Source organism: Schistocerca serialis, chromosome 4, assembly GCF_023864345.2.
Source record: "Schistocerca serialis cubense isolate TAMUIC-IGC-003099 chromosome 4, iqSchSeri2.2, whole genome shotgun sequence".
Classification (NCBI taxonomy): domain Eukaryota; kingdom Metazoa; phylum Arthropoda; class Insecta; order Orthoptera; family Acrididae; genus Schistocerca; species Schistocerca serialis.
The window spans coordinates 683,491,963-683,505,525 of NC_064641.1; the positions used below are offsets into that span (position 1 = coordinate 683,491,963).

A 13,563-nucleotide genomic window follows, 5' to 3' on the forward strand; every position below is an offset into this window, starting at 1 on the left:
ACCTACTGTCTAACCAAGTGCATCTGTTTGTTCACCCATAGCACTGGTTTTCAGCCTGGGTGTTCTTGCCCCATTGGGGACATTTACACTTCTCAAGAAGGCAATGGAATGCAAGAGAGGCTGCAGGGGGAGTTGAGAGGAGAATGGGGGTGGTTAGTGTGTCCAGGGTGAGTGTTTTGTGTTTCCTTTGATGATAATTCTTTTAGTTATCAAGAGAGGAAAAAAATGTGTGTGAATTTACTTTCCTAAATATTGTTACAGCAGTGCAGGTCAGCTCAATCCAATATGAGTCTATAAACTGATATTTTGATTAGCAGTTATTTTAAAAATGAGATAACAAAAACTTTTAAAAAATAAAAATAAATGCGTGTTGAACTGCAATTGATACTTTAATATCCACAAGCCCCTGTAGTGTTGGTAAGCATAGTTTGCTGGAGGTCTCAGACTTGGACAAAGCTTGGACAAGGGAAATGTGTGAACAGACTTAGAAAGGGACTACCACAGCACCAGAAAAGCATCAGTACTGAGACTGCTGAAGTTGAGTGTTCATTATAGTGAGTTGTGTCTATAGTCAGTGGTGAATAATGAAATCCTGTGGTGTCTAGTCAGAGGCATAATCAGTGTGTTTTGAAAGCACATTTTCTCAAAATATCTGAGAAAAATGTGCCATCAATATGCTTATCAATACTTTAAATACAGATGCATTCCTTCACCTACAAGTGGACAACTACCACTGTGAAAGAAAAGGTCTTCAAATGAAGTTCAAAAAATCTTTGAGAGTAAGTAGAGGACTGCACAGCAAGAGGTGCTGATCTGAAAAACATTGAAAATTACTGACCAAAAACGCTCAGCAGGTGAATTTTCAATTCTACAAGACAATCTATGAATTGTCAGGATGTTTTGAGGAACACTCCACAGGTGTGGTGTGTGTGTGTGTGTGTGTGTGTGTGTGTGTGTGTGTGTGTGTGTGTGTGTGTCGTGACCTTCATAAGTTGCTGTTAAATACTCAAAGACAGAAAAATATCTTGTAAGGAAGTTCCAATGTTCATTTTCCTGTTTGTGCTTATGTATTCCAATGAGTTTTATTAGTTTCCAATCTGCACGTAAGTAGTTCCTTCCCACCCCACCCCACCCCCCCACCCCCTCCCCACCCCCCCTTCTCTCTCTCTCTCTCTCTCTCTCTCTCTCTCTCTCTCTCTCTCTCTCTCTCTCACCTGAACAGTTTGCTCTTGCTTATTTCCTGGAGCCACATTCTGTGACACTGAATCACTGCTTGAGGAACTAGAAGTTGTGTCACTGGGCTGGACATCTCTGGCAGGAAAATTCTTGGGTTTACTATTGCTGAAACCAGGAAGATAAATATTGAGAAATCTATTACTGTTACAAAAATTGCCACATTTAATTAATTTTTACTCCACAATGTCTTGACAGGTCTGCAAAAGTGATATATCACTGAATTTGTCTCACACAGCCCCGCTTTCTACTGCAAAAATTTATAATAGTCCAATTTAAAAAATACTAGAGACAGCTGTATTTTAGATCATGTCATTCAAGTGATTTTAGGTAGTGTACAACTTTGGGAACCAAATAAACTTGGTCTGAACAATTTTCTTGTCATGTCAAAATTAGCATAGTTCTTACTGATGGCAGAGTTGGTTTGCAGCAACCTATATATAAATGCACCTCATGGATGAAATTGGAACTGTTCATGAGTTGATGCTATTCTATACAGGAAAATTACAACACTAAAAACTGAAGTGAAACACAAGAAGATGTGCAGAGATTTGCCTAATGGTGCAGGAACTGACAGCTGACCTTCACAATAAACAAACAGTGGAAATCAGGGATACAATGACATGGACAGATTACCACTCACCACATAGAGCAGGCATTGAGTGGTGGACAGACAGCATGTAAATGACTGTCAGATATTATTCAGCTCTTGGTCTAAGTCTTTCATTAGGTGTAGACAACAAAACTCAAATATATTTACAGAACCACATCTCACACACATGTAGCCACTGTTGTCTCCAGGCATTAACGCTTGATTGCTACTGCATTGGAGGTGAGCAGTGATCTTTGTTGGGATGGGTAGTGGGGATACAGAAGAGGCATGGAGCAGGGAGGGGGAGGGATAGAGGGTAGGGGTGGGGGAAGAAGCTAGGTGAGGGGGTTTGGGATTCTGGCGGTTAGGAACGATACTCTAGATGGCCCATGAATTGTTTAGCATACAGTAGTGTCATGTTGGTGCCCATTGCCATATCACAGATTTATTTGTAGGTGATGCCTTCCAAGGAGGGGTATGAGGGTGAATCACATACAAACTGGAATTTTTTATATAAGTTTATTTAAGCTTCAGAAAAACTTATTTTTCTATCAAGTCTCCTCAATGGAAAACACATTCTTCCCAGTGAACAGGCAGTGTCATGATGCCATTTCTGTAAAATGAATGTGGCTGTGACATCAGCCAGTTGTGCATGAACACTTTGACAACATCATCAATATCAAATCAGTATCCTCCAACTGCTTCCTTTAGTGGTCCAAACAAATGGAAATTGCATGGTTATAAATCCAGACTGTAGGGAGGATGTTCTAGTGTGGCCCAGAACAACTCCTGAATTTTTTGTTGAGTTCAGGCAGCTGTGTGGGTTCGAGTGTTATCATGGAGCATGAGCACATCTTGGATTGGAAATGCACACCATTTCTGATTATATGCATGTTTTGTTTGGTCCAAAAGTTGGAAATAGTATACATCATTTGCAATCCAACATTCATGGATAAAACTGATGAGAAGAACTCCTTTAAAATTAAAATAAAAGACTATTGCAAGAACCTTGCCTGTCGAGAGTGAGTCTTTGGCTTTGCCGGGGGCAGATTCGTCATTTTTGTGCAATTACATGCTGTTTTTTTTTTTTTTTGATTCCTGGGTGTAGTGGTGCACTCACATTTCATCACAGGTGCAAAAAATGTTCCCCTTCAGTTTCACAGTGGCAGTAGCTTTTGACACCTTGATAAAATTAAATTTGAGCTCTGCAGTGAGAAGACACGGCACCCACCTTGCGGGAAATTTCAAAAATCTGAGGATGTCAGTAATGATCACTTGAGCACTACTATGGCTTATTTAATCTGAATGCTAATTTTGGCAACTGTTACTTGGCAATCATCTTCAGTAATCTGGTTAATAATGTGAATATTCTCCTAAATCATACTGCTTCTTGAGCATTGGTGAGCTGTATTATCATCTGTTTCTTGACCTGTTTGTGCCATGTGTACACTTGAGTCTTTCTCAGGGTGCTGTTGCTGAACTGTGTTGCAGGTCTTTTCAACATTTCAGATGGCTTTATGCCCTCTGTCGTAAGAAACTTGATTATAACATGTTGTGCAGCAGTTGACAGTACCTCTTGCTCTCACATTGCAATTCTGACTAAATAAATGGTAGAACAACTTTCTAGGTATGAAGAACATTTGTTGAAAATGAAAGAAACAATGCTAAGAGATTTCACTGCTCACCATTTACAACAATGGCATAAAACAAAAATTCCAGTTTATATTTGATTCACCCCTGTAACTGTAAGGAAATTGTGTTACAGCAATTAGCACCCATATGAGACCTTCCTATGCGAAACTATTCATGGGCCATCTACAGTATCCTTCCTAACTGCCAAGAATCCCAAACCCCTTCACCTGGTTCAGATTCATTGATGACATCTTCATGTCCCAGATCAAGAGTGAGGACACTCTCTCCAAGGACACCCTTTCCGCATTCCTCCAGAACCTCAACACCTTCTCCCCCATTCACTTCGTCTCGTCCTCCTCAGCCCACTAAGCCACTTTCCTCAGTATCAACCTCCATCTCAAGGATGGCTACATAAGCACCTCCATCCACATCAAACCTACCAACCACATACAATATCTCCAGTTTGAACTGTCACTCATTCCAAACGACGAAGTCCCTTCCATACACCCTAGCCACCCATGGTCATTGCATCTGCAGTGATGAGCAGTCCCTCTCCAAATGCACCAAGGGTCTTGCTGCAGCCTTCAAAGACTGAAATTAGCCTCCAAAATTTGTCCAGAAACAGAGCTCTCATGTACTATCTCACCAGTCACCTACCACCCCCACACACCCTCTGTCCAGCAACAAAGGAGCTCTCCCCTCATGACCCAGTAGCATCCAAGATTGGAGTAGCTGACTCTCTTTCTCCAGCAGAGTTTCGACTATCTCTCTTCACACCTGAAATGAGAATTATCCTCCCCGCTATCCATCCCACCCTTCCCACAGTGGTATTCCCCGCACACACAACCTATGTAATATCCATGCTCATCCCCACTCCACTCCTGCTCCTAACCACTTTCCTAATTACTCGTATCCTTGTGGGAGGCCTAGATGCAAAACCTGTCCTATACATCTTCCCACTACCATCTACTCCAGTTCTGTTACAGGTGTCTCCTACTCCATCAAAGGCAGGGCCACCTGTGAAAGTAGCCATGTGACCTACCAACTTAGCTACAACCACTGTTCCACTTTCAACATGGGCATGGGTGCTAACAAGCTGACTTTTTGCATGAATGGCCACCGCCAAACTGTGATCAAGAAACAGACAGTCCACACAGTTGCAAAACATGCCACTCAATATGACATGCTTCACTTTAATCGTTATTTCACAGCCTTGCCACCTGGTTTCTTCCCCAAATTTTCTGAAATGCACAGATGAAATTGTCCTTACAACATGTTCATCATTTGCAAAATTCCCTCTGGCCTCTATCTTTGCTAGTCAGTATATTCCACCTGCCTATCACCTTCCCTGCTCCCATTCCAGTGCTACACATGACTTTTATTCCAACAATGCACAAACATAGCCCTTTTCCTTTCTTTCTTTTCACCTCTCCCTTCCTCCCCAATTCCCCTCAAAAAAAAAAAAAAAAAAAAAAAAAAAAAAAAAAAAAAAAAAAAAAAAAAAAAGAGAGAGAGAGAAGGCTCAAGTCTCCTGATGCTGCGCCTAACGACTCTATCCTATCTCCGACATGTTACCGCACACTCCCACAGGCAGCACTAGCATCTTCTCTCAACCTTACCCTCTTTACCCTCTCCCTCCCTGCCCCACACCTCTTCCTTATCCCCAAAACCCACCCCCCTACACTGCTGTTCAAGAAGAAGAAAGTTCCATCAACATCGAGGTCATTGGGGGGCAGAGCACAAACTTGGATTGTTTCTTAAGGGTGAGGAAGGAAATCAGTTGTGCCCTTTCAGAGGAATGATCCCACCATTTCCCTGAAGTGGTTTAGGGAAATCATGGGAAACCTAAATCAGGATGGTTGGACATGGAATTTGCACTATTGCCTTCCCAAATGTGAATCCAGTGAGTTAACCACTGTACCATCTCACTTGTTGATTGCTGCTTATGTTGCATACAGATGCATTCAGGCCTTAGCATCCAGAGATGATAGTGACTATGTGTATGGGAGTTGTTCTTGTAAAAATGTGTGTGAGTTTTCTACGTTTGGAAAAATGACGTTGTACAAATGCTGAAAATAAGCTCTAAGACCAAAAAAACTGATGCACCAGGGAATTATCTGAATGGGACATAAATCAGTAGATTTGTTGTATGTGTACAAACAAATGATTACAACTTCAGAAAAATTGGATGATATAGTCCAGAGAAAGAACTTCACAAATTGAGCAAGCCAATAACACTTTGGTCCACCTCTGGCCCATATGCAAGCAGTTAATGGCCTTGTCATTGATAGAGTTCCTATATGTTCTCTTGAGGGATCTCATGGCAAATTTGGTCCAATTGGTATGTTAGATTGTCCACGTCCCAAGATGGTCGGATGGCCTTGCCCATAACACTCCAAATGTTATCAATTGGGAAGAAATTTGGATATCTTGTGGGCCAAGGTAAATTATGCCAAGCATGAAGACAAGCAGTAGAAACCCTCTCTGTGTATGGAAGGGCATTATCTTCCTTAAATGGAAGTCCACGATGGTTTCCTATGAAGAACAACAAAACAGGGCGTAGAAACCACAATGTACCACTGTGCTCTAAGGGCGTCGTGGATGACAACCAAAGGCATCCTGGTAAGAAAATAAATGGCACCCCACATCATCACTCCTGGTTGTTGGGTCATATGGCAAGCAACAGTCAGACTGATATCCCACCACTGTCTGGGGCATCTTCAGATATGTCTTTGCTGGACATCAGGGCTCAGTTCAAAGTGGAATTCATCACTGAAGACAATTTTACTCCAGGCAATGAGATTTCAGGCTGAAAACATGTCTGGAGATGCCCCAGACAGCAGCGGGATACCAACCTGACTTTCACCCACTATACAGCCCAATACCCAGGAGTGATGTTCTGAAGTGCCATTTCTTTTCATACCAATAAACCTTTTGTTGTCATCTGCAGCACTCTTACAGCACAGCAGTACATCTGCAATATTCTATGCCCTAGTTTGTTACCCTTCATGGCAAGCCATCCTGGGCTTACATTTCCACAAGATAATGACTGCCCACACACAGAGAGAGTTCTGTTGCTTGTCTTCATGCTTGCCAAATCCTATCTTGGCCAGGAAGGTCCTCAGATCTCTCCCAAATTGACAATGTTTGTAGCATTATGGGCAGGGCCCTCCACTAGCTCAGGATTTTGACACTCTTACATTGCCAGCTGGGCAGAATTCAGCCATTCAACTTGCTCATGATTCTGACACTCTAACATGCCAGTTGGACAGAATTTAGCACACTATCCCGCAGGAGGACATCCACAAACTCTATCAATCAATGACAAGATAAGTAACTGCTTGCATATGGACCAGAGGTGGACCAACACATTATTGACTTGCCCAGTTTGTGAAGTTCATTCTCTTGAATAAATCATCCAACTTTTCTGAAATTATAACCATTTGTTTGTCTGTACATGTATGTCACATTTACAGATTTCCAACCCATTCAGCTAATTCCTTCATGGTATACCATTTTGTCTTACAGTGCAATATTAGCATTCTTTCTCCTTGTGCCTGTCTTTGATTCAGTGTCTCCTCCATGTGACGAGTAGCAATCTATCCCGTCCATGCTGCTGTTCCTGTTACAAAATTTAGATCTATACAAAACCTATCAATATACTTGGTTAAATAAGAATTTGTAATTAGTGATAACTTTTTTGGTCTTTCCTTTTCTTGTTAATCTCTTTTCCAACATCACAAATCTATTTTTTACAGAACTGAAGAAAAATATTCAAGTACACAATCAAGGGGTGGAAAAAGGGCCATTAAACCAATGGATTTGAGAAAATAAATTATCACATTATAGCATCGCAAATATAGTTTTCTTCTGAAGATACACAATTTCTTAACATAGGCCCGCCTTTCTGTTATGCCTCTTGTCTGACAACAGAATGACAAATATTATGGGCACAATTATATTTAAAAAGGTCTCTTTAATTTTTTTTACTTCAAATACTGTCATGTTTAGCAAAAATTTATAGTGTTTCATTAAAGTAGGATAGCCTTGATCAATAAACAGAATTTAAATCAAATGAAAGAAAAAAAATTAATATATCATAAATGTTCTCTTACTGTTTATCTTGCGACTTTAGATGAGATACTTTGTCATGCAGTGCACTTGCATTTGGTCTGAAATTAACTGGCTTCCTGAGAAGTGCTGGTTTATTAGGACACTTCACTCCATCTTGAAGTAATGAATCTGCATGGCTCCTATTGGCATACGCTTCCAATTGTGAAATACTTCTTGTAGATGGTGATGTAGCTCTCTAAAGAAATTGTAAAAGAAGAAAATAGATACAAAAAGCTGTGCTATTGTTTGACAGGTATAATCTATTTCAGTAAATATTGATAAAGGTTTCCAAGGCTCCTGGGTATTGTCAAGGGTGGCAGTCTTAAGATTTTGCATTATTTCAACCGATCATCAGCTTGCCATCTTAACCCCTTACCTGGAACATCCACCTGTCTGAAATGAAGGCAAGTTTTCAATGGTGAATTGATACAAAGAAGCATGTGACCTTCGCTGCACTATGAAAAAAGTACCGAATAAGTCTCATGACCAGCTAGAACCATAGGGCTATTTTCAACACCTCTAGCAAAACAAAAATATCTGCCTCTCAGATGAATGTTCCATTCTAAGCGCTATGGCAATGATATTGACAGTAAAAAAATCATTATGCACAGCTGTTCCATTAATATAACTTGAAGATTTAACATAACCATCCAACACAGCATCCAAGAGCCTCAACAAGATATACTACATTGTGTAATCTTTAAACAGCAGAAATATTAATAAATTTCAATGATAAGTCAGCAGTTGATGAGCAGGTAGTGCTCCATTACCTAATCTACTTTGTTGATATAGGCATCTGTGAGGCTGACTGATAAACTACTGTCTTTTCACAAGGTTAAAGCACTACTGTGAACTACATGCTGTGTAAAACACCTAGCATGCATGTATACATCTGGGACTAATAAGTGACTTCTTTCGTCTGACTGATGTATTACAAGAATATTTTGCCTTCCCCTGTACAACTGAAGGTCAGAAAGCAAGTTTTATGTACCATACTACATCACTGTGTCTCAGATATGAGAAGCAGGGAAAAAATGAAGTTTAATTGTTAGCTTATGACTAACTTATTTTTAACTTATAGTTACATAAACATGTGTGTGTGTGTGTGTGTGTGTGTGTGTGTGTGTGTGTGTGCATGTGTTGGCTTGAAGACCACTTTCTGTTGTCTATTTACTTTTTATCCACAGCAAATACAGTCATATTTAGCTCTTAATAATGATTACTTGCAGGCTCCAATATTTCTAGTATGGTTTCATATCCAAACTATGCCAAATATGCAGTTCGCATAGGACAGACAATTGTTCATCCTTCTTCAGCTTCCAATCACGGCAAATGAATGTTAATGCATCAGCATAGAGCTGTGTTCATATTAAGTGGTACTGTCGTGTCATCATGCTGGAACCATAATTCATGCCAAATGTCCAATGGCACATCTTCCAAAAACTCAGCCAGCACTTGTTGCAGGAATATCATGTACCTGGCACCTATTATGTGCACATAGTTGGCCAGACATTGATGTCAAAGGTATGCTGAAATCTTCATGCAAACATGGCTTTGAGGTTTTCTTGATCTAAACTGTGTCAATTTTGAGCATTCAAAATACCTTCCCACTCGAAATGTGCTTCATTGGTGAACAAAATTTACCTTGAACACTGAGGAAAATCCACACAATGGTGTAAAAACCAAGGACAGAACACACTAGACAGATGAGTGAGACACATGCAAGTCACATGCAAAGGCTTGAGTACTCGATGTATTCTCTTCAACTTGATGAAGCAATTCCTCTTCCAATATGACAGTGCACTGCCTTCTTGGAGCACCATAGTTTGCTCCATCGTTTTTGAATTTCCCTCTTTCTCACAGCTGTTGTTCAACTCTGGCAAACATGGGATGAGACAGAGTCACACAATTTGGAAAGTACTCATCATACAGACCTTGAACTTCTCTTCCATTATGGAAAGCTTCATTCCAAATTAACATCATATTGGTGCACTCTGTGAACATGTACTCATGCATACTGTTACTGCAGTACTAGTTGCTATAATGTCAATTCACCCATCACCACAAATCTTGAAAAAAAGGCAGATGGAAACACAGGACATCATGTCACATCATGTCATCATACCATTCATGAATGAGGGTGGGCTACCACAACAGGCGAACTGCGTATGAAAGAGCTAACACATGATTGAGTAGTCCTTGTTTTCCTTGCAACATGGAAATGAGCCATTTATGGACTTGGGTTCTTACATAAAATTTGATTTATAAGTCCCGTCTACAACCTCTAGAAGTATGTAACATGAATTGTGAAACACCCTGTATAGTGAGAACAGCTCTACAGAAACTATTCAGGCATGTATGACACTTTCCAGGTTTCAAAAGGGGGCATCTTTCAATAAAGTGAGACACTGTCCTGTCAGTCAGATAACATTAAAAAGCACAAAAAGTATTTATTTACAATGGTAAGTACCCACTATCATGCAATTCACAGTGATTTGCAGAGCATGGATGTAGATGTCATGTGAGCATTAAATTCCCTTACAATGACTAATCTCATAATGGAAAAAAGAGTTGGTATTTTGCTTTCTCTACACTCATTCATGCTCCTATATATGAAGTTATTTTGAGGGGGATTTAATTTACTGTTGACATATCATGTATAGTAAAATTAACAAATGAGCAGAGAAAAAGAAGGACTCATATACTGCATGAAAGCAAAAGCTAGAGTGGTCAAAGCTGCACTTTCATAATTTAATTATATGTTACTCTTTTCCACAAACATTTTGTTAACTGCCTGGTACAGCACAGTCGCTAGCCACATTCAAAAGGACATGAAATTGACTGAAACGAATTAGCATACAATTTGTACTGACAGTATAGAATGAGGGGCCAGAGTGTGCCAGAAACAACATATAATTAAATTATAGAAATATGTGCAGAACACACACATGATGGAGCAGCATCCAAACATGATGACGATAATGATGATATCAGTGGTGACCAAAACATTTGTTAGTGAAAGAAAATCGGATTTAGTAAACAGCTGATACTATACTAATAAACACCAGTGTTAATGTGTGTTTAATAACACTTGTTGATTGCAAAAGAGTAGCATCATATAGTAAAACATCACTCATTTGTACAGTACCTTCACAATTTTCTCCTTATCTTCTTCAGATTTGGTATCCTGTGAGACAGTGTTACTCTCTGAGATATCAGTAGGCACATTACTTGTCCCACAATCTCTAGCAGGAAAATGTGTTGTTTCATAAGGTCTGAAATACAAATAAAAATAAAAACTTTGAGAACCATGTGATACCTGTGTTAATGAGAAGCACAGATTGTGCAACATCATAGATAATTAACATCTGATGTGGCAGACAATATATGAAAAGATGAGTCAGAAGAACACAGTAATCATAAGTATTACAAAAGACTGTTTTCAATCGACCATTTTAACTTAAAATTCCAAGAGGTGATTACGTCTTTTGACAGTTTTTATAAAAATTACTTTTCAAAAAATTACATTCTTTTCTAGTTTAACTACAAAACAGCAATTTTTAGCCAGTAGCTATTCACATAGTTGCTGTCATGATACAGTTAATTAACTATTTCTAGCTAAATGAGAAGTGAGCCTGTTGCTTACAACTGACATTAAAATTAAAAAATTACATAAAAGAGACTCTTTGATTACATCTCTCTGTGTTTTTTACTAGTTGATGAGTCAAAAAGACTATCATGTAAGAGTTCCACTTCAGTCAATAACAATAGGAAAATTTTTATTAACAGTTACAAACAAAGCAAACAGCAATACTTAACAATAATGGAGATCCATGTATGGAAACATACATAAACAAAGGAAAAGGCACCACTGATGTCTAAAGGAGTGGTGTACATCATGCAGAAAGGTGTAACAGAAAAAAGTTAATACTAGCTTTCAGGCTCTTGGTCTTTCTCTAGTAAGAGTACACACATCCACACACACGACGACACTTACGCCCAAACATACACATCCATGGTAGAAGCAAGACTGGTTATTGAACACTGATTGTTGAAAGTAGTTGCCTGGGTAGATGGAGGTGGGGATGGCTTAGAAAAGGACAAGGAGACAAGGAGGGGGTAGCAGGTTAGTGTGGGGCAGATCTTTCAGAAAAGATGGCTCAAATGGTACAAATGGCTCTGAGCACTATGAGACTTAACTTCTGAGGTCATCAGTCCCCTAGAACTCAGAACTACTTAAACCTAACTAACCTAAGGATATCACACACATCCATGCCCGAGGCAGGATTAAAACCTGCGACCGTAGCAGTCGCGCGGTTCCGGACTGAAGCGCCTAGAACCGCTCAGCCACTCCGGCCGGCTCAGGAAAGATGCTGCACAACAAGAGGAAAGGAGTTCAAAGGGTAGAACAAATATGGGGTAGAGAGGGAGGGGAGGAAAGGATAGGAAGATTGTAATGAAAAAGGAGGAGATAGAGGAGAGAGTAAGGGATATGGATGGGAAAAAGATGAAAGAGGAAGGAAGGGGGGAGGGAGGTAGATAGAAGGGGAGAGGGAGAGGGAGAGGGAGAGAGAGAGAGAGAGAGAGAGAGAGAGAAGGGGAGGAAGAGTGGAAGGAGAATGCAATACACAATATAGATGGGGAAGAGTGGTGGGAGAAGGCAATACGCAATCTGGATGGGGAAGGAGTGGTGTAAACAGAAGTAGTTGAGGTTTAGGCCAGGGGGACTGTGAGAACACAGGACATACTGGAGAGACAATTCCCACCTGCAGTTCAGAGAAAATAGTGCTGGAAGGGAATATCAAAATGGCTTGCACAGTGAAGCAGCTGCTGAAGTCATTTGTGCTGTGGTGCACACCATTTTTGGTAAATGGATAGTCAAGTTCATGGTTTGGCAGTGCCATTCGTGCAAGTGGACAGTTGGTTATCTGCCATGCCCGCATAGAATGTTTCACAGTAACAACAGCATAGCTGATATATAAACATGGGTGCTTTCAATAAACGATATTCAATAATACGTCCCACCCCTACCATGAGCATGTACGTTTGGGTGGTTGTGTGTGTGACTGTGTGTACTTTTACTAGAAAAAGAGCAAGAGCTCAAAAACTAGTGTTAACTGTTCTACACTATGTGATTCTGTTCACATGTATCAATCCTTTTTTGGTAAGTGAAAAACAATATATTTCCTAGCGTGAGATTCCCCCTGTGCAAGTGTGCACATGCCAAACACAGAGATCTGCAACAGATAAATGAATGTGCAGAAGTTCTAGTTCACGTAATATCTTTTCAGTGAAATACTACAAACAGAAGGTATAATGAGTTAATCTTGGCTGTCTCAATTACTCTTATCAATTTGGGACAAACATTATGTGAATGAAAAATATTCTCCCAAAGTAACTAAAAAATAAATTAATGGCATATCAGCTTCAGCAAGGCTTTGTGAACTTTTGAAAATCTGGTGTCATGAAATTCATCCCAAGGAAAATAAGCAAGATTCATTTCTGCAACCTTCAGATACAAAAATCTATACATCAGTGGAAATAAGCAGACTTCAGATATATGAATCCATACAAACACTTAGTTGTAATTATTTGGGAACATGATTTAACCTGAATTTTCCTGTTGTTGTCGTTGTTCTTATTCTTGTTGTAGTTAACGACTAGTCTCCATGCCTGTCTATCCTGTGAACACTGCTACATCTCTGCATAACTACTGTAATGTAGACCTACCAGAACCTGCTTAGTGTAGTCAATCCTTGGTCTCTGTCTTACACTTCTCCTTGCATAAGAAGATTGACTATTCCTTGATGGCTTCAGAAATGTGGCTCAATTAACCCATCTTTTAGTTGATTTGTGCCATAACACTCTTTTCTCTCCAAATTCAATTCAGTATTGCTTCAGTAATTATTTTATCCATTCATCTAATTGTCAGCATTATTCTGCATCACCACATTTCAAAAATTCCTCTTCTCTTCTTGTCTGCATTGGTTAAC

The 13,563-nt window shown here is 39.8% G+C and overlaps 1 protein-coding gene across 1 annotated transcript in view; it reads right to left on the reverse strand.

Moving 5' to 3' along the window:
* Positions 1-13,563, reverse strand: part of LOC126473170 (uncharacterized protein DDB_G0284459-like) — a 424,439-nt gene that overhangs the window by 123,377 nt on the left and 287,499 nt on the right. Inside the window, exons 7-9 of the mRNA XM_050100050.1 lie at positions 10,719-10,845; positions 7,573-7,766; positions 1,215-1,341 (exon numbers count right to left, since the gene is read on the reverse strand). Coding sequence (XP_049956007.1) covers positions 1,215-1,341; positions 7,573-7,766; positions 10,719-10,845 — 448 coding nt within the window. The remainder of the gene's footprint in view (positions 1-1,214; positions 1,342-7,572; positions 7,767-10,718; positions 10,846-13,563) is intronic.